General features: G+C 38.4%; 1 protein-coding gene and 1 pseudogene across 2 annotated transcripts; one reads left to right on the top strand and one right to left on the bottom strand.

Moving 5' to 3' along the window:
• The first annotated feature begins 14,812 nt into the window (after positions 1 to 14,812).
• Positions 14,813 to 26,703, top strand: Bsph1 (binder of sperm protein homolog 1). Of its 2 annotated transcripts, XR_015447224.1 has the most exons (5): positions 18,170 to 18,352; positions 18,432 to 18,464; positions 19,704 to 19,844; positions 25,767 to 25,843; positions 26,583 to 26,703. XR_015447224.1 is itself a non-coding variant. In XM_087200806.1 (4 exons), exons 1-4 carry the CDS (start codon positions 14,813 to 14,815, stop codon positions 22,364 to 22,366), a joined length of 384 nt encoding a protein of 127 aa, XP_087056932.1. In that variant the 3' UTR covers positions 22,367 to 22,592. The 2 variants fall into 2 exon arrangements, 1 of the variants encoding a protein (XP_087056932.1); XM_087200806.1 differs by lacking the exons at positions 18,170 to 18,352; positions 25,767 to 25,843; positions 26,583 to 26,703 and adding exons at positions 14,813 to 14,870; positions 22,215 to 22,592.
• On the bottom strand, positions 21,894 to 22,045 carry LOC147821358 (U2 spliceosomal RNA; annotated as a pseudogene).
• Positions 26,704 to 27,346: the final 643 nt, after the last annotated feature.

The following is a 27,346-nucleotide window of genomic DNA, read 5'->3' as shown; positions in this document are numbered from 1 at the left end:
CTTTAAATTGCTCTTTTATTGCTATCACAGTGAAGGTTCTAGCTCAGAAGTTGGACATCCAGCTCTCAGTTGCATCAATTTTGTTGGTAGATGTGGATGGCAAAATAGGTCAATAAAAAGATACATAGAAATATACAAGATCGAGTTTGTTTTTTAAATGGGGTTTTTTTTTATTAGTGCATGTTTGCAGTACATAATGATTATACTCACAGTGGAGAGATGATACATGTACCTAACATATCTTGATTCTTTTTTTAAATTTATATATTAATTGGTACATTTTAGGTATGCAATACATTTACATTTATCATTGGGTGCTTGTACCTGAACATGATGTATCTTGGTTCTTATTTTTTTCCCCATTACCTATGCGCCCTTCACCCCCACCACCCTTCCCTATTTACATAGACTTTGTTTCCATTTTTTTTCTTTCTCATACTTTTTCCTTTCCTTTCTTCCCTTTCCCCTTCCCCTCCCACCACCCCTCCACCTTTGGAAGTTTTCCGATTTCAAATTATCAATTATTTGTTTTAATCATTTTCATCCTTATTTACACTTTCAGTTTCTCACACTAGAGATACAATTCGGTATTTACACATGTATGTCCTATTTATTTCACTTAAGAGTATGGCCTCAATATGCATCCATTTAGCTATAAATGACTCTAGTTTCTCATTCTTTATGGCTGAGTAGCACTCCATTTTTAATCCCCTCCTGTAGCAGGAAACTCTGTCCAGTATTAGCAAGCTCTACTATAGCAGGCTTTCCTATAGCTATAGTGGCACAAGCTCCTTGCCCCTCCATAATTCAGCTATGTTACATCGGAAGAAGCAGGGCTCAGCTGAGTTCATTTCCAGCCAAGGTCAACTTGACTCCAACTAAATTCTTCCTTTCTGAATTAACTGTTTGTTCTCTTCAGCAAAGATAGGCTTGTGCCCTCATTCTACCATCCTGCCTGCTTGATACTTGTTATCAGCAGGTGTACCAAGTCCTGCCCAGCTTTCCCCCTTCCCACACTTGTAATGAATAAACACTGGATATCCTTGGTGTCTCTTTGTCTTTGGTGCCCAGAGCAGCTTAGATCAGCCCAAGACTCAGTTTCTCTCAAGTCTCTGACTCTGTGTCTTTATTTACCTCTTTCCTATCTTGATGTCATACTGGCTCACAGGAGTTTGAGATGTTTTGCCTGGGGTTTTTAATAATATCTCTTATATGCTTCCACTCCTCTCTCCCTACCACTTGCTGTTCAAAAGATTTTTAATAAGATGAGGTCCCAGTTGTTGATTCTTTGTAGTATTTCCCATGCAGCCTGGGTTGTGTTCAAGAAGTCTTTGCCTACTCAAGCATTCTACCTATTCTGTCTTCTATCAGATCTAGTGTTTCTGTTTTAATATTTAGGTCTTTGATCCAGTTTGATTTTGGGGTAAATGATATGTGTCTAATTTCAATCTTTGGCATGTGGAAAGCCAGTTTTTCCAGCACCATTTACTAAAGAGGCTATCTTTCTTCCAGTGAAGGTATTTGGCTCCTTTGTCAAAGATATGGTGGTTGAATACGTCTGGAGTTGTTGGTGCATCCTCTAGTCTGATCCATTGATCCTAGGACTGTTCTTTTGCCAGTACTATGCTGCTTTTATCACTGTAGCTTTGTAGTATAACTCAAAGTCAAGGATTGTGACACCCTCTGCTTTGCCTTTAATGCCCAGAATCACCTTTGCTATTCTAGAGGTCTCTTCTAGTTCCAAATGATTTTTAGGATTGTTTTTTTCTCATTCTGTGAGATAGGCTGTTGGGATTTTCATTGGGATTACATTGAATCTGTATAACAATTTTGGAAGCTTGGCCATTTTTACTATACTGGTTTTTCCTATCCAAGAACAAGGGATATTTTTCAACTTTCTGATATCCTCTTCAATCTGCTTTTACAGAGTCCTGTAGTTTTCAATGTAGAGATCTTACTTTCTTCGTTAGATTGATTCCTAGGTATTTCATTTTTTTGATGCTATTGTGACAGAAATTGTTTTTTTAATTTCTCCCTCCATGAGTCTGTTATTTGTATACGGAAAGGCTATTGACTTTTCAGTGTTGATTTTGTTTCCAGCTACACCACTGAATTTGGTTATCAAATCTAAAAGTCTTTTGGTGGAGTTTTTGGGGTCTTCTATGTAGAGTATTGTGGTATCTGCAAATAATGATAATTTAACTTTTTCTTTTCCTATTATTCTTTTTATTTCCTTCTCTTGTCTAATTGCTCTGGCTAATGTTTCCAGAACTATATTTAACAAGATCGATGGCAATGGACATCATTGTCTTGTTCCTGATTTTAGAGTGAAAGCTTTCAGTTTTTGTCCATTTAATGTGATCTTGGCTGTTGGTTTGTCATAGATGGATTTTTATCAGATTGAGATAAAGACCATATATACCAACTTTCTGTAGGGTTTTTATTATGAATGGGTGTTAGACATTGTCAAATGCTTTTTCTGCATCTACTGAGATGATCATATGGTTTTTTGTCCTTGACTCAGTTAATATAGTGTATTACATTTATTGATTTGTGTATGTTGAAACATCCCTGCATCCCTGGGGTGAATCCAACTTGGTCATGTGTACAACCTTGATGATTTGCTGCATTCTGTTTGTCAGTATCTCATTGAGGATTTTTGCATCTATGTTCATTAGGTAGCTTGGCCTGTAATCCTTTTTGGTTGGATTCTTCTCTGGTTTTGAGATCAGAATAATGCTTGCTTTCAGAAATGAATTTGGGAGTATTGCTCCCCTTTCAATTTCATTAAAGAGTTCAAGGAGTAGTAGCACTAGGTCTTCTCTAAATTTCTTGTAGAATTCAGCAATAAGTCCATCAAGGTCAGGGCTTTACTTTGTTGGTAGTTTTTAATTATATAGTCAATTTAATTGGCTGATATTGGTTTATTTAGAATTTCTATATCTTCTTGATTCAGCTTTGGTAATTCATATGTGTCTAGGAATCTGTCCATTTCTTCTGTATTTTCCATCTTATCAGAACACAGGTGGGGCTGGGGATTCAGCTCAGTGGTTCTGCTACCTGCCTCTCAAGTACAAGGTCCTGAGTTCTATCCCCAGTACCAAAAAAAATTAGAATACAGGTACTCAAAGTAGGTATTGATGGTCTTCTGGATCTCTGCAGGATCTGTTGTGATTTCACCATTTTCATTCCTAATTGGATGGATTAGAGACTTTGCTTTCCTTTTTTTCAATAAGGTTGGCTAAGGGGTTGTCAAATTTATTTAATCTTTCAAAGAACCAACTCTTTAGTTGATTGATTATCTGTATTGTTTTATTAGTCTGCATTGCATTAATTTCTGCTCTGATTTTTATAATTTCCTCCCTCATACGATCTTTGGGCTTAGCTTGCTCTTCTTTTTCTAGAAGCTTGAGATTCAACATTAGGTTGTTTATTTGGGCTGGCTCTCTTTTTCTGATATTGGAATTCACCAGTACAAATTTCCCTTGTAGGACTACTTTCAGTGCATTCTATAAGTTCGGGTAGGTTGTACTGTCAATGTCATTTAATTATAGAAATTGTCTGATTTCTTCTTTAATTTCCTCTGTGACCTATTGGTTGTTCAGGAGGGTGATATTTAATTTCCATGTGATTATGAAGTTCTTGTTGTTTCTTTTGCCATTGAATTCCAATTTCATTGCTCTATGGTCTGATAATATGCATGGGATTATTTCAATTCCTTTGCATTTATGTTAGCATGTTCTATGAACTAGTATATAGTCTATTTTGGAGAAAATCCCATGTGAAGCTGAGAAGAATGTGTAATCTGATGTTGTGGGGTGGAACGCTCTATAGGCATCTTCTAAGTCCATTTGTCTGAACCAAAAGTTTGGCTCAGTTCTAAAATTTTACTGTTGATTTCTTGTCTAGTTGATCTGTCTATTTGTGACAGTGGGTCTTGAGGTGCCCCACTACAACTGTATTAATGCTTATATGATTTTTCAAGTCTATTAATATTTGTTTTGTATAATTGGGTGTGCTGCTTTTTTGGTGCATATATATTTAGGATTGTTATCTCTTTCTCTTGTATTGTCCCCATTACCAAGATGTAGTGATTTTCTTCATCTCTCTTAATCAGTATTGGCTTAAAGTCACCTTTGTCTGCAAATAGAATAGCTACCCCTGATTTTTTTCTGGTTTCCTGTTGCATGAAATATTGTTTTTCATCCTGTCTGTGAGAGTTTGTTTTTCAATTAAATATGTTTCTTGTATGCAGCATATTGTTAGATCTTGCTTCTGTATCCATTCTGCCAGTCTGTTTCTTTTGATTGGTGAACTGAGAGCATTAATATTGATGGTTATAATTGATATGTATTGTCTTATCTCTGATATGTTATTTTTCTGCTGTTGGCTTCATTCTTTCCTTTTGCTGTTTAATTTCTTGCCTTGCCTGGTGAATTCATTCTGTTGGGGTTCATGGAGTTGTAATCCTTCTTGTCTTTTTCTAGAATATCCTTCAGAACACTTTGGAGTGCTGTTTTGGTGGTCATGAATTTCTTCATGTGTTCTTTATCATAGAAGTATCTTTTTTCTCCATCAATTTTGAAGGATAGTTTTGCAGGGTACATCAATCTGGGTTGGAGGTTGTTTTCCTTTAGAGCTTGAAATACTTCCCTGAAAGCTCTCCTTGACTTGAGAGTTTGTATTAAGAAGACTGCTGTGATTCTGATGGGCTTTTCTTTATACTTGATTTGTTTCTTTTCTCTAACAGCTTTTAATATTCTGTCCTTGTGTTGGCTTTCTGGAATCTTGACTATTATATGCCTTGGGGAAGATTTTTTTTTATCATGGCTAATTTGAGTCCTATATCTCTCACTTATCTCTCTGTCAAATACTTTTTCCCTGTTTGGGACGTTTTCTGCCATTACTTCTGAGAACAGTTTCTTTATGTCATTTGCGCTATCTCTTGCTTTTTCATTGACTCCAATCAATCTTATGTTATTCTTCTTTGCATCATCTAGCGGCTGCTGGATTGATTTCTCATAGTCCCTTACTATTTTTGAGAAATTTGCCTTTTCCTGATCACTAACCACAATCCTATCTTCTATATCTGGTATTCTGTCCTCACATTGGCTCATTCTGCTACATACACCTTCAATGGAGTTTTTAATGTCCTGAATATCTGTTTGAATCTGGTTCATGGATTCCATTTCTTTCCTATGCTGAGTGTTCATGGCTTCCATCACATTCCTGAGCTCCTCTTTTTTTTATTTGTATCTTTCATTCTGGTCAACATCTCTGTAATTATCTGGGAAATTATTTCTGCTTTGATATTTTTCTAGAGCCTTGTTCATGTTCCTCTTCTTTGTTACTTCTACTGTTACCACTTCAGAGAGTCCTGGTGGGTGGCTTTTGGATTGTTCCACTTCATTGCCCTTGGAGTTTACCTTTGGGAACTGAAAATCTGTGGGGGTTGCACCTTGTTTAAGTGTTTTCTCATTTTCTATTTTTTTAAAAGGTTGATTCCTGACTTGATCCTTGTAAATTGCTTATGACAAGTAGCTTTATTGCCAATATTCAGAACCCTTAGGAAATGACTACTTCTCAGAAACATCTTCCAGGTGTAGCTTTTGGGTTTTGAGTCTGTTTGCAGGATCCTACCTCTTCAGTTTATTGGGTTGAGAAGTTTCTGCATACTTGGCCCAGCTGCCAGTTCTTTGGCACTGGCCTGTAGGGTTTATTTTAAGACCCTTAGGCAATCTCAGTCTTGGTATACCAGGAGGAACAGCTGATTATCACAATTATGTCACCTTGGATAAAGTAGTACAATCAACAATAACAATTGCATTAAATACAGCCTAGAAAATGACAAGTGGTTGCCCTTAATATGGCTTTTTTACCCTTCTGGGAGAAGATTTAAAAGGGGTTAGAGGGTAGAAAACAGACATAGAAGAAGAAAAAGTCAGAAGCAAAGCTGGAGGACAAACTTTTGCAAACTGGTGAAGACAGGTGAGAAAGAGAAAAAAAAATAAAAAGAAAAGTACAGAACAGCAAAATACTAGAAACTGTGCTCAATCAAGAAAAAAAAAAAAAACAAGAACTAGAAAGCCAGAAAAAAGGAGAGAGAAAAGAAAAAACAAAGATAAAAACCCCCAGACTGTCCAGTTTAAGGTGTGTCTCTGCTGTCACTGTTAGGCAATGTGGGCAAACAGAGTCCAGAGCCAAATTGATTAATCCCAGCAAGCTAGCTGCAGCTTCACAGTGGGGTAGTGGATAATCCCAGCCAGCCTGCCCCTCTAGTTCCTCTTAAGCTCAGCTTGGTTTGTGGTTATGAGGCTGGAACTGGGTTCTTTGAGCCTACCACAGTTTATGTGTCTCCTGCTGGCTTGAACTCTGCTCCCTGACCTCCTGCTGGCTTGAACTTGGCACCTGCAACACTGAGCTAAATCCCCAGCCCTTTTCTTCATCAAACTCTCTCTTTTCACTCTCTCCGTGGACTTTAGTTGTTGCCTCAGGAACTTCCTGGGTCCCAGGGACCCACTTCCCTCCTCAGTGTTTTTTCACTTTCAGTGGATTTTGTCCTCTATGGATGATAGTCATCAATCTTAGGACTTTTAATCCTTTCTTCTCTTCCTTACATGATTTTTCTCCCCTTTGAGGATTTAGCTCCATTTTAAATTAGCAATGATTTTTCCTGTTATGAGAACTTTCTAATATTCTTTGGTGTTAGTCACACTGAAGCCATGGGATTCCTGTAGTTACATATGCCGGTCTTGTGTTGTTGTAGAGTACGAGCAGAAGTTCTTATTCACAGTGACTTCAGGCTCCACTTAACTCATTTACTACATCTGGGATCCCAAACAGAGAAGTAAGAGCTGGCAGAACATCTTGTTTTATTTAATTTTTTTCATAGGATCTTCTATGGCATTTACCTTAGCTGAAATCAAACACAGCAACACAAACTTTTCCTTATCTAAGTGGGTAGTTCAATAATTCAGCTTGCCTAAAATTAAAAAATGACCTATCAGTTATGTAACATTTATTTTCCCTGTCTCTTTCTGCCTCTGTCTTAGTTCTGTACTTACCTCTACCTGAGTAATTTGATCCTAGGATTGAGAGAACCCACAAACATTATTCCTACAAAGAGCTTTAATTACCCCCACATATATCAGACTTCCTGACAGTGGGATATGAATTAGAAACCTGCAGGGCTAAAGCTAGAAAAGACCGGAAAAGTGATCATAAAGGAAGATCAACTTCAAAGGAATCCCAGCGAAAATAATATCAAAACCATAGAAATCAAACAGAAGAATAAAAACATAATGGGGAAAATGACACAAGAATGGTGAAAAATAAAAATAATTTCAGCAAAAAAATATGTATAGAAACAACCAAAGAAGAGTGGGCCTAAAAATAGATACATTTTCTAGGAATTACTACCATGTTACAAATAAAGAAAACTCTCCTAAATTAAAAGGCATCTTAAATTGACATATATATTTCTGTAGGATATACACTGTAGGTGGGGATATGGACTCCCAAATAGTCAATGCTCAATCATGTACAAGTAAAACTGTGTAACAGGAAACATCAAAGTTTCTTTAACCACCCTAACAAAAGAGTGAGTTATGCAAAATCCTCTCCTCTAACTCTTTTGAGATATACATTGCACTAACTATAGTCACCCACCATTACTATGGAATTAAAATTTTCTAAATTTTCCTTCTCTCTTTCTCTCTCTTTCTTTCTTTCTCTCTCCCTTCGTTCCTTCCTTCCTTCCTTTCCTTCTTGGCACATATTTGCAATGTATTCATCATGGGAAATAGATACTTATATACCTTAATCTTTTTTAGTTTTTCTTAGTCCTTCCCATCCCTTCATCCATATAGCCCCTTCATATCTGAACAATGTCTACCTCCCTGTTTTCCATCATTCATCTTTTATTTTGCTCTTTAAATTATTTATACTTTGGATTTTTCAAATAAGAGAAACCATGTGACATTTGACCTTCTGTGTCTGATTTCTTTCACTTAGCATTATGACCTCAAGCTCCATTCATTTACCCACAAATGACTCAAATTTGTTTTTTATGGATCAGTCGTACTCCATTGTGTATATATGTCACATTTTTTATACATTCATCTGTAGATGGACATATAGACTGTTTCCATAGTTTATCCTATGCTTGTATCTTTAAGTGTTTTCTTTATTTTATCTTCCAGGAGATTAAAATTTTCTGTTTCAATATCTAGGTCTTTGATTCATTTTGATTTTATTTTAGTACAGTATGAGAGATACCAGACTGGATTCATTTTTCTGCATGTAGATAATCAGTTTTGCCAGTACCCAGGGTTAAAGAGGCTATTTTTTCTCCAGCATATTGGCCTCTTTGTCAAAGATCAGATGGCTGAATATGCATGGGGTTGTTTCTCTAGCCTCTCTTTTGCTCTGTTGATCTTCATGTGTATATTTGTACCAGCACCGTGCTGTTTTTTTAAATCACCGTAGGTTTGTAACATAACTTGAAACCCAGGATTGTGATGCCTTCTGCTTTGCTCTTGTTGCCCAGAATTGTTTCTGCTATTGTGGGTCTCTTCTTGTTCCATACAAATTTTAGGATTATTTTTTCTAGTTCTGGGAAGAATGTTGCTTCTATTTTACAGTACTCATTAACCAGAGCAATCAGGCAAGAGGAAGAAATAAATGGGATATGTATAGGAAGGGAAGAACTCATTCTATCCTTATTTGTAGATGACATGAGCCTTTACATAGAAGACCCAAAAAATCACACCAAAAAACTCCCTAAACTTTTGTGGCTTATTTTACATGGATTGCTCCATGATTACTCCAGGTCTATTTACGTAGCTCTCAATGAAAGTACTTTCTGCTTTTTATGAATGAATAGTATTTCATTGTGTATATGTACCTCACTTCATTCATCTGTTGACAAATATTTAGCTACAAGAGGAATTTATCAGACAGGCTTCCCGTGTCTCAACAACAATGTTCATTGACAGTAAACAGTGGAGCAAATGCTATAAAATACTCATATAAAAATATGTGAGTTGACAATTTTTTATCCAGCCTAGCTCTCAGCTATAATGGATGAAGGCAGAAGAGAGAACGCTGAAGAACTGGGTGACTGTTATTACATGCTCTTCTGGAGAATTCCTCTAGGGGTCAGGTTTGAGTCCAGCACCATTTGCTCTTCCTGTACAAAATGAAGTAAAAGCTCTCTGAATGACAGAGTCCACATGCCGACAGTGTATAAGGAAGTCATGAACCCCCTGAGCTCCGTGCAAAGAGCTCATGTGGCACGGTGACTTAGAACATGTTGGAATCGAATAATTCAGGGTGTGGCTCTCCGCCCTACACTTTACCAGCGGCTACTCCTAGACAAATTGGACTTTGTTTTTTCACATCCAGCATTTTGCATTTCTTTGACTTTCAGGTCACATTGTAGTTTTATGTTTCCTAAGGTAACAAATTAATCTAGCATTTGGAAGCATCAAATATTTTTGGATATTGTATTTCAAATAATCAAACTGTTTAAAAGCACGTAATTTCACAAACACGCTGGAATGTCCATAAGATTGACAGAAATGGTGGAATATAATTTGTAAACTTTCTTTGTGGTACTGGGGATTGCACCCAGGGCCTTTGCCCTGAGCTATATCCCATCCCTTATGCTTTTATTTGTTTTTTGAGACCCAGTTTCAGTAAGTTGCTAAATTGCCCAAACTGGGATCAAACTTGCAATCCTCCTGCTCCAGTCTACCAGAATCCTGGGATTACAGGCTTTTGCTGTCATGCCCAATTCATTTCTTAACCTTTAAATTAACTTGAGAATGATTTGTTTCTGGGAAAAATCCTTTCTACAACAGCTGGAAGCCTTGGTTTTTCCTTTCATAAATAGGTTTCATACTATCGCTTCCTTATCAAGTTTGGGTGTTCAATTATAAAGTAGAATAATCATTTTAAAATAATTTTATTATTATTACTTGTACTGATAGTAGCAGAGTGGTAACAGTGATTATATAAAACATTTCTGCAGAACTTATTGTGTTCCAGGGGTTGTTTTAACTGCTTTTCATAAGCCCATAAAACATGACAATTTAATGGGGAAGGTGCTGTTCTTAGCTCCATTATTCCACAGAAAAATATGAGGTTCAAAGCTCTTTAAATCACACAGTAAGCAGAAAAATGAGGCACTGAATCCAGACAGATGGACACAGGGACAGGATTCCTAACATTACCAGTCACTTAGGATGATGATTTTGCTCAGTGGCCGAAGTGAGAATTAAATCCAAATTCATCAAACTTGAGGATTCTCGGTATTTTCCATCAAACAGACTTCATCCCCAAGCATGTATATTTGATAACTATTTATTCAGTGAGCTACTGGTAGTGTCTCACAATAGCAGTGAACATGAGGACATCAGTATCAAATACGGCAGTGGCCCCCTACACCCTTAGCAATGTACCAGGGATAGTTAACTGAACACCACAGGTGTTGCATCCAACAAAGCCTAAAATTGGCTCTCATCTTGTCAGAATGAGAAGTACCAATGAAAAGTACTAACTCATGAAATCACACAGTTACTGAGGTTAGAAAGGATTTCAGAGATCAATCTCATGTACTCTTTCTCAGGCAAGAACATCAGGAATGACTTATAGTGACTACACAGCAAGTCATGGCCACTGGTCTCATGAACAACAGCGGCCACTTTTATCATTGCTCAGCAGGTGCCACATTTGAGCCTAATTCTTTACCCATGCTATGTCACAAAGTCATGACACCAAATCTATGAGGCAGGTATGGTCTCTTCACTCAACAAATGATTGCTGAGCGTGTGCCATTTGTTGCCCATAGGCATGTGGATACAGATATAAGTGTGGAGTGTGACAACAGGCAGGGAAAATTTCTGCAGGAAATATCAGATTATGGTAAAAAGAAAAAATGGAGTTATGAGTGATGCAGTTTTAGAGACAATGAAGAAGAATGGCCCTTCTGAGCAGGTGACAAAGATTGTTTGAGATCTGAAGGAAGGAATCCCGCCTGATATCTTTGAGGAATAGAGTTTCTGACAGAGAGAAATGCTGAAATAGGATTGTGTTTCAGATGTTTGGGAATGGTGGGGCAGTACCTTCTTGTGCATAAGGACTGATGTGTTAGTCAGCTCTGGTCTTTGGTACTTTGTAATGATTGACATTGCTAAGTAATGAACAGGGTTCCTGGAAGATTTATGTGTCTCAAAAATATCCAACTCTTAAAAGCAACAGCAACTCATGAAGATTGAACACCCACAATGCTTCTTGGGCTGTGAATCTATGAAACATTATATTAAACAACCCTTGACATGAATAGAGTGTGGGTCACTTAGATAAAATCCCCACCAATAAATCAGAAACTTAAGATTTGAATGTTACACTGTCTGATGTCAATGTATATCTACCTTTCACCAGCTTGAGAACTGGCATTGCTAGTAGATATTCTAATGCAAACCCAGAGCCATATCCCTTCCCTCTTGCAGAAGATGAGAATTGAGCCCTTGCTTGATCCCTTCTCTGTCAGAATCAGTGATTATTTTTCTTGACCTGCTATTGGTATTCATAGGGAAGCTCTGGTATGCAAATCCATTGCTACTATTTGATAGGTTTATGAGTTTGGATAAGATTTGTCTCTCAGGACTGTCTCTACTCATCCATACTGTTTGCTTCATATAAACTCCGGATCTGAAAAATACTTTTACACAGCCAAGTGCCTTGGGACATAATTACTATTCAGTTGAGAAATAAAGAAACAGTGACTTCTCTTCTGTGTCCTCCTTAGCCCCTCAGAGGGCACAGTGTTCTGACTCCTGCACACAGTGTCCTGGATATGGCTTTAGTGTGCAGCATGGGATGAATTTCTAGAACTTTTCTCACTGATGGTAAATATTTATAAGTCCTTCCATAGAAGTTCAGGAAGAGAACAGCCCATTGACTTTGGGACTAGAATTCAGAGCATGGAAAGATTGGGTTCAACCAAAATAGCAAGAAAAAAGCAAAGAAACAAAATAAAAAATGAAAAATCTGTGATGAGCAATCTCCCCCAGTAAATAAGGAGAACTTAACTGCTTGCTACAAATATTACCTACTGAATAAGACATATGGAAATGGATCTTTCCCCACAATAATGTGTATCCTGGATTATAATAGTTCTGTATTGAAAATTCTGATGTTATGGAAAATAACTCAAAAAAGAAAAATAAAAAGAAGGTATACACTGGGCTCTCAAGTTGGATACATGTGACTCAAATATTTTAGGTTCAGAAAACAACCCCATAGTCACTTGGTTAGCAAATGTCAGAAACAAAATGTGGCCTGTCTTTAGGTTCTGTATTCCTTTTCATTCTGCACATGAAGACTGATTTGGTTCATAACTGGTAATTAGTCAGCTTTTCATGTGAATGATTGCACATTATCTGCTGCTCTGAAGATACCAGACTTCCTAGGAAGACTCTTAGCATATAAGAACTCACTATCGAGTGGGGAAGAATAGAAAGGATTAGACTCGAGATGCCTGTGTTGGAGACACCCACCTACCCATGCATGCTCACTTTCTCTCTCTCTCCTCTTGTGCCTTTTTAGATCCCTCTAGAAATTGTGAAACGGGAAAATAATTGTAGCATGAACTAAGCACACACATAGGAACTTGGATTACAATCTGTTCTTTCCAGTTGGCTGCCTGACCACAGGCAAATGCCTGGAATCTCTGAGATGTTCTTATCCAGGAGGCTCATATTGACTTTGCCTTTCTCACTGTATTCTGGTTTAAGAAATAGTAACCAATTCCTCTCTCAGTGAGTCTGTTGTTTGTATATAGGAAGGCTATTGATTTTTGAGTGTGGACCCTGTATCCAGCTACATAGGTACAAATTTGAAATGATGCATGTGATCATAATGTATACCTAAAATGTAGTAGTAAACTTAATTAAAAAATAATCAATTGGATTTCAACCTGCCAGAGATTAAAACTAGACCCATATCTATCACCATGTACTAAACTAAGATCGAAGTGGATTAAAGACCTAAATATTAAGACAGAAACCCTAAAGTTGCTGGAAGATAAGTTAGGTAGAACTCTTGAAGATATTGACATAGGAAAAGACTTTATGAACAAAACCTCAATAGCATGGGAACTAGCAGAAAGAATCAACAACTGGGAATTCATCTTATTAAAAAGCTTTTGCTGGGCCAGGGATTTAGCTCAGTGGTTTTGCCGCCTGCTGTGAAAGCACAAAGACCCAAGTTGGATCCCTGGTACCAAAAAAAGAAAAAAACAAAAAGCTTCTCCACTGCAAGAGAAACCGCCAACAGAGCCAACAGACAACCTACAATGTGGGAAAAAATTTTAGCAGCTGTAACTCAGACAAAGGGCTACTATCTAGAATATATAAAGAACTCAAAAAAATCAGACCTCCCAAATTCAAAGACCTAATTCAAAAATGGGCACCTGAAATGAGCAGACATTTCTCACACAAAGAAGTAAAAGCAGCAAATAAACATATGAAAAAATGTTCAACATCACTGGTCATTCAAGAGATACAGATGAAAACAACACTGAGATTCCACCTCACCCCACAAAGAATGGCTGCTATCAAGAAATCAACCAATAACAAATGCTGGCAGGGGTGTGGAGAGAAAGGAACCCTTCTCCATTGATGGTGGGAGTGCAGACTGGTGCAACCACTGTGGAAATCAGTGTGGAGATTCCTCAAAGAACTAGGACTGGAGGTTCCATTTGACCTACCTATTCCCCTGCTGGGTATCTTCCCAAAAGAATTAAAAGAATCATACCACAGCGATATATGTCCACCCATGTTTATAGTGGCACAGTTTGTAATAGCTAAAGCTTAGAAACAGCTCAAGTGCCCATCAACTGGAAACTGGATAAAGACCATGTGGGGTTTTTTTTCATAAAATGGAGTACTACTCAGCCATAAACAATGGGAAACTAGAGACATTTATAGCCAAATGGATGCATATTAGGCCATACTCTTAAGTGAAATAAATAGGACACACGTGTAAATACCGAATAGTTTCTCTAGTGTGAGAACTGAGAGTATAAATAAGGATTAAAAGGATTAATAACTAATAATTGATACTTTGAAATAGGAAAAGGTTCAAAAGGGTAAGGCTGGTGGGAGGAGATGGGGAAAGGAAAGAAAGGAAAGGAAAAATTATGAGAAAAGAAAAAAAAATGGAAACGAAGTCTATGTAAATAGGGAAGGGTGGAGGGGTGAAGGGCGCACAGGTAATGGGGAAAAAATAAGAACCAAGATACATCATGTACAGGTACAAGCACTCAATGATAAATGTAAACATATTGTATACCTAAAATGTACCAATAAAAGAATTTAAGCAAAAAAAAATAATCAAGTAGCAAATGATGTGGAATAGATATGAAAGTATTAGGCACACTGTAGGACTCTGATTTTCAAATTGTAGTGAACATAGGATTCACTCAGAGGCCATTACAAGGGAGGTGATTGCCCTACTCCCCAGAATTTCTGCAGATGCAAGGTGAGGCCCAAGGGTTGGAGTTTTTAACACATGCCAAGGTAGGGGTGACGGTGCTTGTCCAGGATCACACTGGCAGACTATAGCCGGAGAACATTCTAAAATGGACACAACTGGTTTCTTTAAGGACTGTCAGATGTAGGGCCAGGAAGAAAAGGCTGTGCAGTAAGTATGGGAGAGCTGCTAGGGTAGGAGGGGCAGACAGGGAGAGTATAAAGTCAGAGGAGAGGTTTGTATGGTGCACACCATCTGAAGGCCATTGGAGGTGATGAGATATCTGGTGGGCTGGGTGGCGCTGGCCATCTGTATGTGTGGGCTCAATGCAGGTGAGGGGGTGTGGTGGGTAAATGATAAAGGGAGAGAGATCAGAACAGGAATGGCTTGAGACAGAAAGGAAATCAATCATCCACAACAACTTTTCAATGCAGCATACATGCTACTGAAGAATATAGGGTCCATAGAGCCTAGGATTCAACCTCCCCCATTTTGTTGATGCTGTTGTGTTTGTGTGTGTATGTGTGTGTGTAGGGGAATGATCATAGAACAAGTGACTTTTGTCTCTGAATGAGCCTTTGACTTCTCATTATGTAGAAAAAAATCCTAAAGCAGGAGTGAGCAAGTTATGTATTGTTTTGGAAACTCCTCCAAGGTCTATTTTCAAGGACACAAAGTCCAAAATAAACAGTACATGGGTTAAGCTATCTTTTGAGTGAAAAACAGAATAAAAATCATTAGCATATGTTTTGTGAAATAGTCACAAATTATCTCTGCAGGTTTTACAGAAGTGACAGCAGTGGGGCCAGTGATAGGGTAAATGGATATGGATGGCTAGGAGGTCTTTTATGCGTTCCCTTTAACTCATTTGAAATTAGAACTGTTTGAATGATCTTCACAGAAAACAAACAAATTCAATGCAGAATGACTAATATGAAGCTCCTGTCATTGCTGGGACAATTAGTGAAGGAGGTGTGGTAAACCCTCAGGACAGTCAGTGCTCTGCAGCCCATGTCCTCTGTGCATGCTGAGCTCCTCATGCATCCCAGCCTGGGGAACACACACCATCGGGTACATAATGTCTCAGGAAGAGGGTGTCCTTGGGTGACTTCAGAAATCTCACGGAATCCAGATTTACTCAAGATTAGATGCTCTCAGGAGACAATTTTGATACTTGGTATCTCAATCAATCCTACCTATGGGGGAGGCACAATAGGACAGAAGGAAAGTTTCCTGAGGAAACAGCTTTTGCAAACTATAAACAAGAGACTTGGGTAATCTGTGGATGGATCTTGTTTTTGCCAGTGCTTGCCCAAAACCATGACGTGTTCTTGCTGAAATGCAGGGCATCATTATCTCAGAGTAGCCTTGCCTGAGGTTGTTACTCTGTGCAATTGTTCATACCCAGTAGCAGAATAGTGTGGCTACCTGTGAATGCCAGGTCAGATTTTGATGTTGGTGGGTGTTTCTTCTTTTCTCTTTTTCAGAACACATCAAGCACACCGAGCCCTTGAGCAGCGGTGGTGGGGTGGAATGTCTTTGTTGAAGGAGTGGGAGGAACATCAGATGTACAAATGGTCATGTTTGGCCAGAACTCTAATGTGGTAAAGACATAAATCATGGTGACAGGGATTCTATAAAAAGTTGATATTTTCAAGAAATTATTAGTAGAAGAAATGACAGAGAATTGCTTCTGGGGGCACTGTGGTCAAAAGCAGCTCAGTCCCTGGAACCAGACAGAGCTGCATGTAATCAATGCTGCAGGCAACTTGAGATTCTGGAAAAAATGGAGTGAATGTATTTTCCCACTCTCATCTCTAAAACCACAAGGAGCCACAGAAGTTAAAGACAGTAAAGATGGAAGGTTATAAAGAACAGCTGCACCGTTGGCCAAGCCACATGCTCTGTGCCTGGAGAAAGCATAAAACTCACCCATAGCAGCTCTCATCCCAGTACCCTAAGGAAATATCAGTGCCTTTGGCTTCAGTCTAAAGTGACTGTTGCTTACCAGCTGCATTTGGAGAAGGTTCAGCTTGGTGGCAGCACCCTCAAAGCAGGACTTTGATAGACTTAGGTGCTGGAGCCAGAAGACTATCTAAACTACTCTTAGTTCAGAGATTTTAGATGTGCAGTTTCACTCTCTAAGCCTCCATTTCTGTATTCTCTGTCTCTGTTTCTGTCTGTCTCTCTCTCAGTGTCTCTGTCTGGCTCTATCTTTGCCTGTTTCTTTCTCTCTCTCTGTCTCCCTCTCTCTGAGAGTTAGATATCATTATGGTATATAAATATAGAACATAATAATACCAACGACCCAAGAATCAGCATCTTTAGATGAAAAATACAGAAGTCAAGCACACAGGGTTAATTTCCTTGCACAGAGAAGTGGCAATTTCCCAGGTACTGTGGTTTGGATACTGGGTGTGGTTTGAATGTGTTCCCCAAAGAATCAGCATGATTGAGTCATAGTGGATTTATTAGAAGAAAGAAAATGAGGGGAGAGAAAGAGAGAGACTGACTCTGACTTATTTACAAGCAACCATGGTCCCTGCACCACCCTGAGACTCAGCTAACAAGATGATCAACCATAGAAGCCCTTTGGGCTTGGATCTCCAGAGCAGTGATCCAAAATTAACCTGTTTTGTTAAAAAGTTTACCCAGTCTTTGGATTTGACATCAGAGAACAGACGAATACAGTGCTGTGACAGTACAGTGCTGCTGCTAGGCTGGAGCCCCTGCAGCATTCCTGACATGCAAGAGCCTGTGGTGCAGAGCAGCCTCTGACGTCAGCCTCTACAACTGTTCCCATTGGCCCAGTTCCCATGACTTCAGGCCAGTTGTCCCATGGTGCCTACGTTTTTCTGACTATAAAATTAGTGGGATTGGGTGTAGCTTAGGAGCAAGAAAGAATCAATGATCTACAATTTTTCATTCCAAAAGCTGTTGTCAAATTGCCAACCCACCATTAATTAACAAGTGTTATTTGATGCCTTCAAAGAAAAGCTGTTTTGTGAGTGGAATTGGTACAACAGAACACTTACTCCCCTAAACAAGCTCAGGCATGAGAAAAGACAAATTCTTCAAGGGTAAAAAAATCATGGAGGCTGGTGGGAACATTTAGCCTTTGGCACTGACCAAGCATTTCAAGTTATTTTCTTGAAATTGTCAGGTAGGTAATGGCTAGAATTTTTCCTCTGAGTTTCAGAATTATGAAAGGTTGTCACAATAAAAATGGAGTTTCCTATGTCAATCCTAATGAAACAAAATACAAACTACAGTGGTATCTTTGTTCATGAACTTAATTATTTCAGTGATTCTGGTCGCAAACCGAATTGGTTGTGAAGCAAGTCAAATTCAATGGTTAGGTTCAATGTTGATTTTACGGGTAAATTTGAATCCTTGGTCACAAGGATTACTGTTGCAAAATACCAGATTCAATCCTCCTTGTTTGGACTTTTAGTAACTTTCCCTGACCTTCACTTCTTTAAATATGCCCACAGTTACTACAGTAACAGTATTCCCATCGCAATACCCTGCTATTCCCACATAAATGCCACTATTCTTTGGTGAATGTCTCTCTGTTTGTTATACTGTAGCATTTCAATGAATTGGTTGAAGTTGGATGACACTGGACAAAGTGTATTTAATCTAACTCACTGAAAGGAAGACCTTTAAAATAGTCAGAGTCAGCGCTCAAATGTGAATACAAGGGCTTTCCTGGGTAGATGCACAATCCCTTAACTCAAAAGTGTCTGTATGGCATCCAAGATGTGATGTAGATGATTCCAGAACAAGAGAACAGTTGGCTCTGTGAACTCTGGTGTGTTTCAGCAGCCATATTTCAGGAATGAAGTATTTTAGGACATGGCCTAAATTTAACTCACTTTTTTCTCTTTTAGACTTGATTGCCCATTTACATCATCGGATTCCAGGTAGGTAGATCGTCTCTATTTATCAGCCTCTCAAATGATTCCTGAAAATTTCTTACACCTTCCTGCCATTTAACACTTTCCAGTGTCATTCTTCTGATGTGAAAGGCTCTCCTGAGTCACAGGAGAGCCAAAACAGATGTTTGATGACACAGTTGAGATAGCAACCCAAGGTTTTCTATTGCCCTGCCAGAAAAGATACTTTTGTCTGTTGCAACTAGGGTCAGCAATTGTGTGGGTGTACTTTCTCTTCATTTGTAGTTCGCTTTCTTTTCAATGGGAAAGTTAATTTTATTTTTAAAATTTTATTTTATTGGTACATTTTAGGTATACAATATAATGACACTCATCAATGGAAATTTGCACCTTTACATAGTCTCTCTTGGTTCTTGTTATTTCCCTGCCCTCCCTTCAACCCCTCCACCCCTCCCTATTTACAAAGACCTTGTTTCCATTTTTTCATTTTCTCATATTAATTCCATTCCCTTCTTTCCTTTTCCCTACCTCTCCCATTTCCCCTTCCCCTTTGCCCCCTTTCTTCCTATTATTCATGAATTTTATGTATTTATAGAGTTGAATGTGATGTTTTGATATTTGTTGACATTATTGAGTGATTAAGTCAAAGCTATTGAAATTGTCACCTCTTTGCATTTTTTCCCAAATTTTTCTGTGGTGAGAATATGAGCCATTTCAGTGTTGTTTGTTATCCTAAGAATGATAGGGCATGGGATGGGTTAGCTGCAGGTGTAGGTTAGTATTTAAGAATGACCATTTTCCCTGCTGGATGAAGAAATAGGGGAGGGGACATGCAGAGATAAATTTTTGCTGTAGTTGAGACAGATGGTTGCAAAGAATGTGGAGGGAGGTAGAGAGCTCGGAGAGATACTTAAGATCTATCTTGGCAGGGTAAGAGATTTATTTTTCTAGGAGTCATGGAGACAAGAGACAATGGGATGGACTCCAGAGTTAGGGCTTAGGAAAGTCAGGTCTATCAGTGATAGAGGACCTATATCAGAAGGAAGATAGCAACTCCAGCCTGCAGCCAGCTCTGAGTGGAAATACATGAATATAAGATATTCACTTATATTTCCTGCGGCATACAGGAAAGATAATTTAGCGAGGCCAGCTGCATGTGGCTGTGAGATGATGAGAGAGCAGTCAGTCTGGATCACCGCGATGTACCCTTGAATTTCTACTCTCAGAATGAGCTGCCCTGCATTCTCCATGTCTCCTCTTTTCTAGGTTTTCCAATACGATCCTGCGTCTTTCCATTTACCTATGGTGATGTACTCTACTACAATTGCATCTCCGTTCACAGTGACTTTGCCTGGTGTTCTTTTGACAGGAACTTCCAAGGCAGGTGGTGGTACTGCACTGCGATGGGTGAGTGTGCTACCATGGGACGCTTACATGCCCAGGGCCTAATGGGTAGATGACAACCATTGGCTGTATGATTCATTTTTTTCTTGTTTTTGTACTTCCAGTTTTTAGTTTTTAATGTTATTGAACAAGAAAAATATTCAACCAAATTTTAAAAATTAGGATGGATTTATTTACATTAAAATAATCAACTTAAAATATCAGCCCTTTCATCTAGGGCCAAGGAGGCCAATAGCTCCTATTTAAACAGGAGAACTGCACAACTGATACTTTAAGTATACTGGATGGCACAGAAATACAGAAGTCAGGCAATGCCCTCTTTTCTCTCCACAGTAGAGTTCAAACACTTGCTTCTCAGGTCAGTACTTGTTTTTTTCTATTTTTTGGTACCAGGGATCAAACTCTGGTCCTTGCGCTTGTGCAGCAGGAGGCGAAACCACTGAGCTAAATCCCGGGCCCTCAGGTCAGTACTTGGACTTTTAAAAATCAGTTGTATTTTGAAACACATCTAAAACTGATCTGATGAGCATACTTTTAAAACAATTCTTATAGAAAAAAAAATACCTTCAAAATAATTTTGTGGCACAGTAGGCTGCTTAAAGAAACAGCAAACATGAAAAATAATGTAGTATTAGTCCTTTGTTTCTAGAAACCATTCAAATAAAATATTTTCCCAATTATCTTTGCTTCTTATAATGTACTAGTAGAGATGAGTTACAAGAAGCAGAATGCGCCTGTTTTTGGTTCTTGGTAGCTGGCAGCTTAAGAGTTCATGACTCTAAATACAAAGCAAAATATGATTATGCTCACAAATTCTGGCATGGCAAAAAAGCAACAAATCTCTCTTTTAAATTTTCTGTCTATTTTTGTTTTCAAGTGCAACAAAAATTCTCAGCAGTTTAAAAGATGATGAAAGTTTAGACAAGGGACCCACAAAAATAGATTAATTTGATTTACTATATGCCCACAGAACCAACTGTCTGCTACCAAGTTAATATTCCACAGGAAGCGACTGGAGCAAGTACAGTATTGAATAGATTCAGATTAGGCACAGCAGCCTTCAGACAAAACATCTTATTTTCACACTCTCCAATGTGCAACCTTAGAAAATACACACACACATACAACTAAGTCATAAAGGAATTATGTAATTTCTGACAGCTGGCCAGGCACTTATACTGGGGAAAGTGGAGATTCTGAGGTGAGGTAGATTTTCAGCAATGGCAAACATACTCTACAAACTACATTTTATACCACACTGACTGAACTTACTCTGCTTTTAACACTGTTTGTCACTCTGTTGGGCCAAAATTCACATCTAAATGTAACTTTAAAGAAGCTATTAAAAGACCATTTTCAGTTTAAATTCTGGCCACACTTGGATACTTCTGTGCTTAGAACATACTTGAGAAAACTATAGATACACAACATACAAGGGCTGAGGACACAAGAGCCTAAGGAGTAACTGTCTTTCCCCCTAATTTGGTATTGAATTTAGTAGAATTTTTAGAAAGGGTTAGACCAGTAGTCACAAAAGACCTTTAAAACCAGTCTCCCAGAAACTTAGAACATGACTGAGGTGATAAACCTCAGTCTACCTCAGGAAAATGACCAAGCAATGCCTGAAAAGGGGCAGAAACAAAAGCAGCAGAGTTTTAATTTACACATGACAGCCAGACAGTGAATGCTCCTGGCATTAGTTCTTAGGAGCACAGCTCTCCAGGGTTATTGTTCCCTGGGCACAGAGCATGTTTCTTTCCCTCCTCCAAATTAATTTCAAGGTAATGTGCAATTTGGTTAATAAATGAAAATTTGTATTAGGAGATAAAGTACTTCTAAGTACTTAGATATAAGAAGAACAGAAAGTAGCCATTTTAAAATTAGTCTTTCATCAAGTTATCTATTTTTCATTAGAATAACCAGGGCTAGGCATGCAGCTCATGGATAGAAGGGTCACAGGCAGACTACTTGTTTATCATGTGTAAGGTCCTGGGTTCAATCCCCAGTACTGAAAAAAAGGGGAAAAAATTACCAGGGTAATATTTGCAAACAGAAATATCAAGGCTCCATACCCTCATAACTAACAAGTTAATTATTTTATTTTATTCTTTTAATATATTGTCCTTGGATAGAGGATGTATCAGATATTAAACTGATAAGAACGAATGCTACACTTGACCTTAGCCAAAAGGCTGAGAAGCGATGGCTGTATGATTCTTGGTATTAGAAAGACCAAAGTTCATACCCTTTCTACATAATTTTTACAGTTTTGAAAAATATTCAGTTGAAAATTCACAGTATGCTATACGTTCAGTACTGATGAATCTGAAGACTATATCTATAGTTCTCCTTCCACCCACCCTGTCTCTGTAGATCCTCCAAACTGTACCTTTCCATTCTACTTCAGAGGAGAAGTATTTCACAAATGCACCAAGAAAGGCTATGTTTTGAATCGCAGTTCGTGTTCATTGACAGCTGATTACAACAAAGATAAAAAATGGAAGCAGTGTTCTCCTCAGAAGTAAGGTGATCGGGGAAGACGGGACAGGGTGTATTGTGGTCAAGGAGGGGAACACTTGGGATTGATGCTGGAGGAAGCTTGGGGCCTAGCTGAGTGGTGATGACTCAGACCAGTTGTCAGCAAGGCCTTCCTGTGAAGGACCTGACCTTACATACTTCTGGTTCAGCAAGTCCTAATGTCCTTTCAGAGATCTTCAGCTCTGGCCTTGCAGCACAAGAGCAGCCACCAGCAACACACAAAAGGGTGTACGTGGCTGTGCTTCAGTATAGTATTTTATGGATCATGGAATGTTATTCTTATGTAACTTCGAAGTGGCACACAAATATGACTTGCCTTTTTAAAAATGGATATAGTCAACCATTTTAAACTGAGAAAACCATTAGCTCACAGATCATAAAGAAACAGGTGACAGGTTGGTTCTGGACCTGGCGGGTGCCTGGATGGGTGATCTGTCCCTGTCCCCAGGCTGATGCCGAATTCATTTCTTCTGAAAAGAAGATGAAGGCAGGGAAAGAACAGTCTGCCCTGGTCTCACCACATACCATGAAGATAATGCTGGTTTGGTGCCAGACCATGGCAACAAATTTTTCAGTGAAAGGAGTCACAAGAATTTTTGGTTTCCCAGTGTGCATAAAAGTTATATTTCTACTCTTCTGTAGTGTTATGTGTGTAATAGCATTGTGTCTAAAAGTGTACATACTTTAAAACACTACATTTCTAAGGAAAATGCTAACAATCTTGTGAGCTCTTAGGAAAATGATGTCAATAGACTTCCTCAACCAAGTAAACCCCCAAACCTTTAATTTGTAAAAAAAGAAACTTCTCTGAAGCACAATATAGCAAAGTACAATAAAATGAGGAATACATAGATGTAGAAAGGATTTCCCTGAGTGCTAAATATACCCTGGACACCGTACTGGATACTTCCTGCACAACATGCCATTTCACCTCCGTAATGACCTCAAGATGTGATGTTGGTAATTATCATTTTAGTGTACAAATATGTAAAGTAAGCCTTAGCAGGCTTGGGCTACACCTAGTCTCTGTGTCAAACACCACTGACCCAGGGAGTCATCAGACAAATACCACTTACTAGTAGGCATCATTAGATGACCCCATTTCACACACTGTATCATCAACTTTTACTCTTCATTTCTCTCCCCACCCAAGCTACTATTCTATGCATGGAAACAGATGCTGAGGGTCTCAGTATCCTGGCCAGGCAGACCAAAGAGGAGACACCCTGAGCATAACTCAGACTCAGTAGTGGCCAATGACAGTGTTCATGGCCAAACCACAGCTCTGTGCATTGGTCTAAACTCACAGAACCATTCCTTTGGAAATGACACTGGAGTCCTTAATCACAGTGTCAAGGACACAGAGATGAGGGCTTTTGTGGGGCCTGTCATTTGAGAGTCCAGGCCAAGGCACTGCTTTTTCTTCCCTACACGGGGACTCTGGGAAGTAATTTTATTCACCTTTCTTGTTGGGTCGCAAGAAATGACTCAGAGCTATTTGGGTTTCACAGAGCAACTGCATTGTTTAATACATTGAAAGGGAACTACTTCTTCCTTCAACTAGCTTCGATGAGCCTTTAACTTTCTCTAGAGCTCATCCAATAGTAACCATTAGTGGGCTAATCTGAAGGTTCTCTTCTTGACATTCCAGGGAGACTCTTTGGTTTTCATACTCAGTTATTGGTTGCCTATTATTCAAATGCAGCTACTTATTACTTTCGAGTGGGTGACAGTGGTGCTTGGCAATAGTGATCAGTCTATTGAATTCTTATTTTCCTGGGACTTCTCTAGTCCCCTGGGCTAGTGCATACAACTCCCTCAGGACATCATCCCAAGCAACTCCAGTGAGTTTTAACACTGGGACCACCTCCCTGGCACCAGGGGTCCATGTTTTTCTCCTGCCCCCACTGAGGCATCCTCATTTCCATCACATTCAAAGAGATCCACTTCCTGATACTAACTGTCACAGGCTGTGTGAGTTTTCAGAAATAGATATCTCATTACTTCCTTCTTTTTCCTTTTTTGGCTGCTAGGTTCCAAAAAAATTGGAACAGTTAATCAAAATAATTAGCTGAACAATCCCAAAATTAATAGGTTGGAAATCAAAGAAAAGTGAGAGTAGTGTAGCAAGAGGGAAAATTAGCAATCTTCAGACCATTTGCTGAGGCTGTGGAATTGGAGCAGAGGTTCCCAAGGGCCAAGTAGACAGGAAACCCTTGGTAGATCTACTCATGACATCATCAATAATTTTGCAAACTAATATCAGGAAAATACTTCCAGAGGGATTAACCATTCCACTTCACAATGGATGGTCAATTTTAAGTGCTAAAATATCTTTCTTTCCTTTCTATCATTTTTTTCCCTTTAGCCATACCGTGCAGTGGCTGAAAAGAACAACCCATAGGGCAAAAGTGCTAATTGTACTTCACCGCTCTGAGCCTGCTTTTTTATCTATGACATAAATATTTCATGGTTTATTTCATATTTTATTGTACTCAGAATAATGCCTGATACAGTCAGAAAAATCTTGTATTTTTTCCTCTCTTCCATTTGCTGTCCCATTCTTTTGTCCTCTCCTTTCCTTAACTTACACTTTTTTGTTCAGAAAAAGAGATTTAAAATGAGTCAATGACATTTAGTACATCATAGCCAGAGTAAAGCTCCTCCACCTCATGGCAAGTGGGAGGCAAAGAGACATGGAAGGGTGGATTCTCATCCCCAGCTCCTCCCATCTCTCTCTGCTGACATGATGTGAATAGTTTTCCTCCATCAGACCTTTCTATCATTTTTGTGTGTGTGTGGAAGAGACAGCCTGCCATGGTCTGAACCTACTGAAACCATGAGCCAAAATAAACATCTCCTCAATTAAGATGCTGGTATCAGGTATTTTATCTTAGCACTGGGAAAGATGATTAGTACACTTCCCCTTGGCCAAGAATATTTCTCAGCTCTGAAGTGTGTTGATTTATAGAAGGCAGAGATGTGGGAAAAATAAAGGTATTGTTTGTACTTGTTTCAAAATGGTTGCTATTGCTGTCATGGTGTTCAGGCTGTTTTAATTTCTTTACTTGATTGTAGGTTTCTCACAGAGGTATTATGGTCCATGTATGGTTGTTAAATTTGTGTTTCTATGGAAAGAATAAATCTCAGACTTGACAGTCGCCACGTATACTACATTGTTAGCAAGTTTTGACATTTCTAGTATATCTTTATATACTGTTTAATATTTGTAATAGTGTGCCCATTGCTTTTATTTTTAATAGTTGATTTCCACAATGAGTACAGGAATAAATACCCCTTTAAACATGGAAGCAGCACATATCTGGAAGAGTAAAATGTTAGCTTTTCTTCTTATTTCCCTGCTTTTCTCTCTCTTTCCTCTTACAGAAGAAAGTACAGCTAATCATTTGGAGTGTGTATTCCTGGTTTATTTTATGAATTACATGTACACAAATATATTTAAGGTAATTTAAAATATAATTAATTACACTAGCTCCATTGACCTCATCTTTATGTAAATATATACATTATGAGATTTACCATGTGCATGTGTAAGGCCACTTCAACTTTTATCATGCTTACACCAAATTCCATATGATATACTATTTCCTAGCTGAAGCATAATATGATTGTTTTAAATATTTTATATTCATATTACTTTCCAGGTTGAGCTTTGAGGAAGTGTGTGGGTTGTTTTTTTTTTTAATTTTCATTGGAATAGCTGCATAAAGTCATTAGGTCAAAGGATGTGCACATGATGTGCATGCATGCTTGTGTGTTAAATTTTATGTTACCCATGTTATTTTCAATAACATTGTAACACTGCTCATGATGTGGGACTGCATAACCTTTGTTCCTTTTCTCCAGCCCCATTGTGATTAAATGTGAGTTAATGGATAAAGATGTTTGTTAGTTTGGGGACACTAGATAAAAATCTGTAACAGACCTAAAGTCCCAAAGTAAACTACTCAACTCCTTGTTTGCCCAGAACTGATGTTCCGGACACACCCTTTTTAGGTCACTGATCTCTTAAGGCCCTCTGTCCTTTTGTTGTGTGGACTCATACTAATTAGTCATTTCAGTAGACCAGATCTCCCATGGGCAGAGATCAAAGATGATTCCTCAGAGAGGTAGACAGATATGACCCTGACCCTTGAAAGGTGAGAATAATTGTGATTCCAATCTCTCTTTTTTCCTCCACAGTACTTAGAAAACCCATGATGATTTCAAAGATGAAGAAGTTACAGATTCATTAACTGCCTCTCTAAATAGAATCCCATTCTTTCAGTCCTGACTGATCTGATAAATAAATGTTTGATCTCTGTTCCATGCGGATGATTCTGTTTTCTGAGTACAGGCTCAGCCAATGCTCAGTGGTGATGAATACACTGCTAATTCTTCTGGATGGGGAACCAGGAGGGTTTCTGTAGGGAAAAGTTTGCACTGAAACCAAGATCCTGATGAACTGCTAATAAAATCACCTTGGCAAGTTAGCTAAATTCTTATGGAACTTGAATGTTTCCTTCATATAATTTTAAGTTTTAAAAATTGAGACAGAATATACATTTTAATTTTTGAGGCAAAATTCACAAGAGATACAATTAATCATCTTAACTTGAAAAATTCAATGGCATTTAATACAGTCATGATGTGCAACCATCACCCCTACCAAATTCCAAGACATTTCCATCACCCTGAATGGTTACGAACCATGTCCATTAAGTCTCACCCCCATCCTTTCCTTTCATTTCTCCAGCCCTCAGTAACCCTAAAAATGCTTTCAATCTTTATAGATTTGTCAAGTCGTCATTTTTCACATAAATGGAACAATTCAATAAGTGACCTTTAGTGCCTGGTTTCTTGAACTCAATCTAATGTTTTTGAGATTCATCCATTTGGCAGCCTGTGTCAGGATTTTGTTTTTCTTTATGATGGAGTAATACACCATTGTGTAAATATGCAACACA

This window comes from Heterocephalus glaber, unplaced genomic scaffold (genome assembly GCF_053883595.1).
Source record: "Heterocephalus glaber isolate CG9 unplaced genomic scaffold, H.glaber_assembly_v1.0 deba00001744, whole genome shotgun sequence".
In the NCBI taxonomy this organism is placed as follows: Eukaryota; Metazoa; Chordata; class Mammalia; order Rodentia; family Bathyergidae; genus Heterocephalus; species Heterocephalus glaber.
Note: the sequence above shows the minus strand (reverse complement) of the source record. Positions and strands in the feature narration are given on the sequence as shown.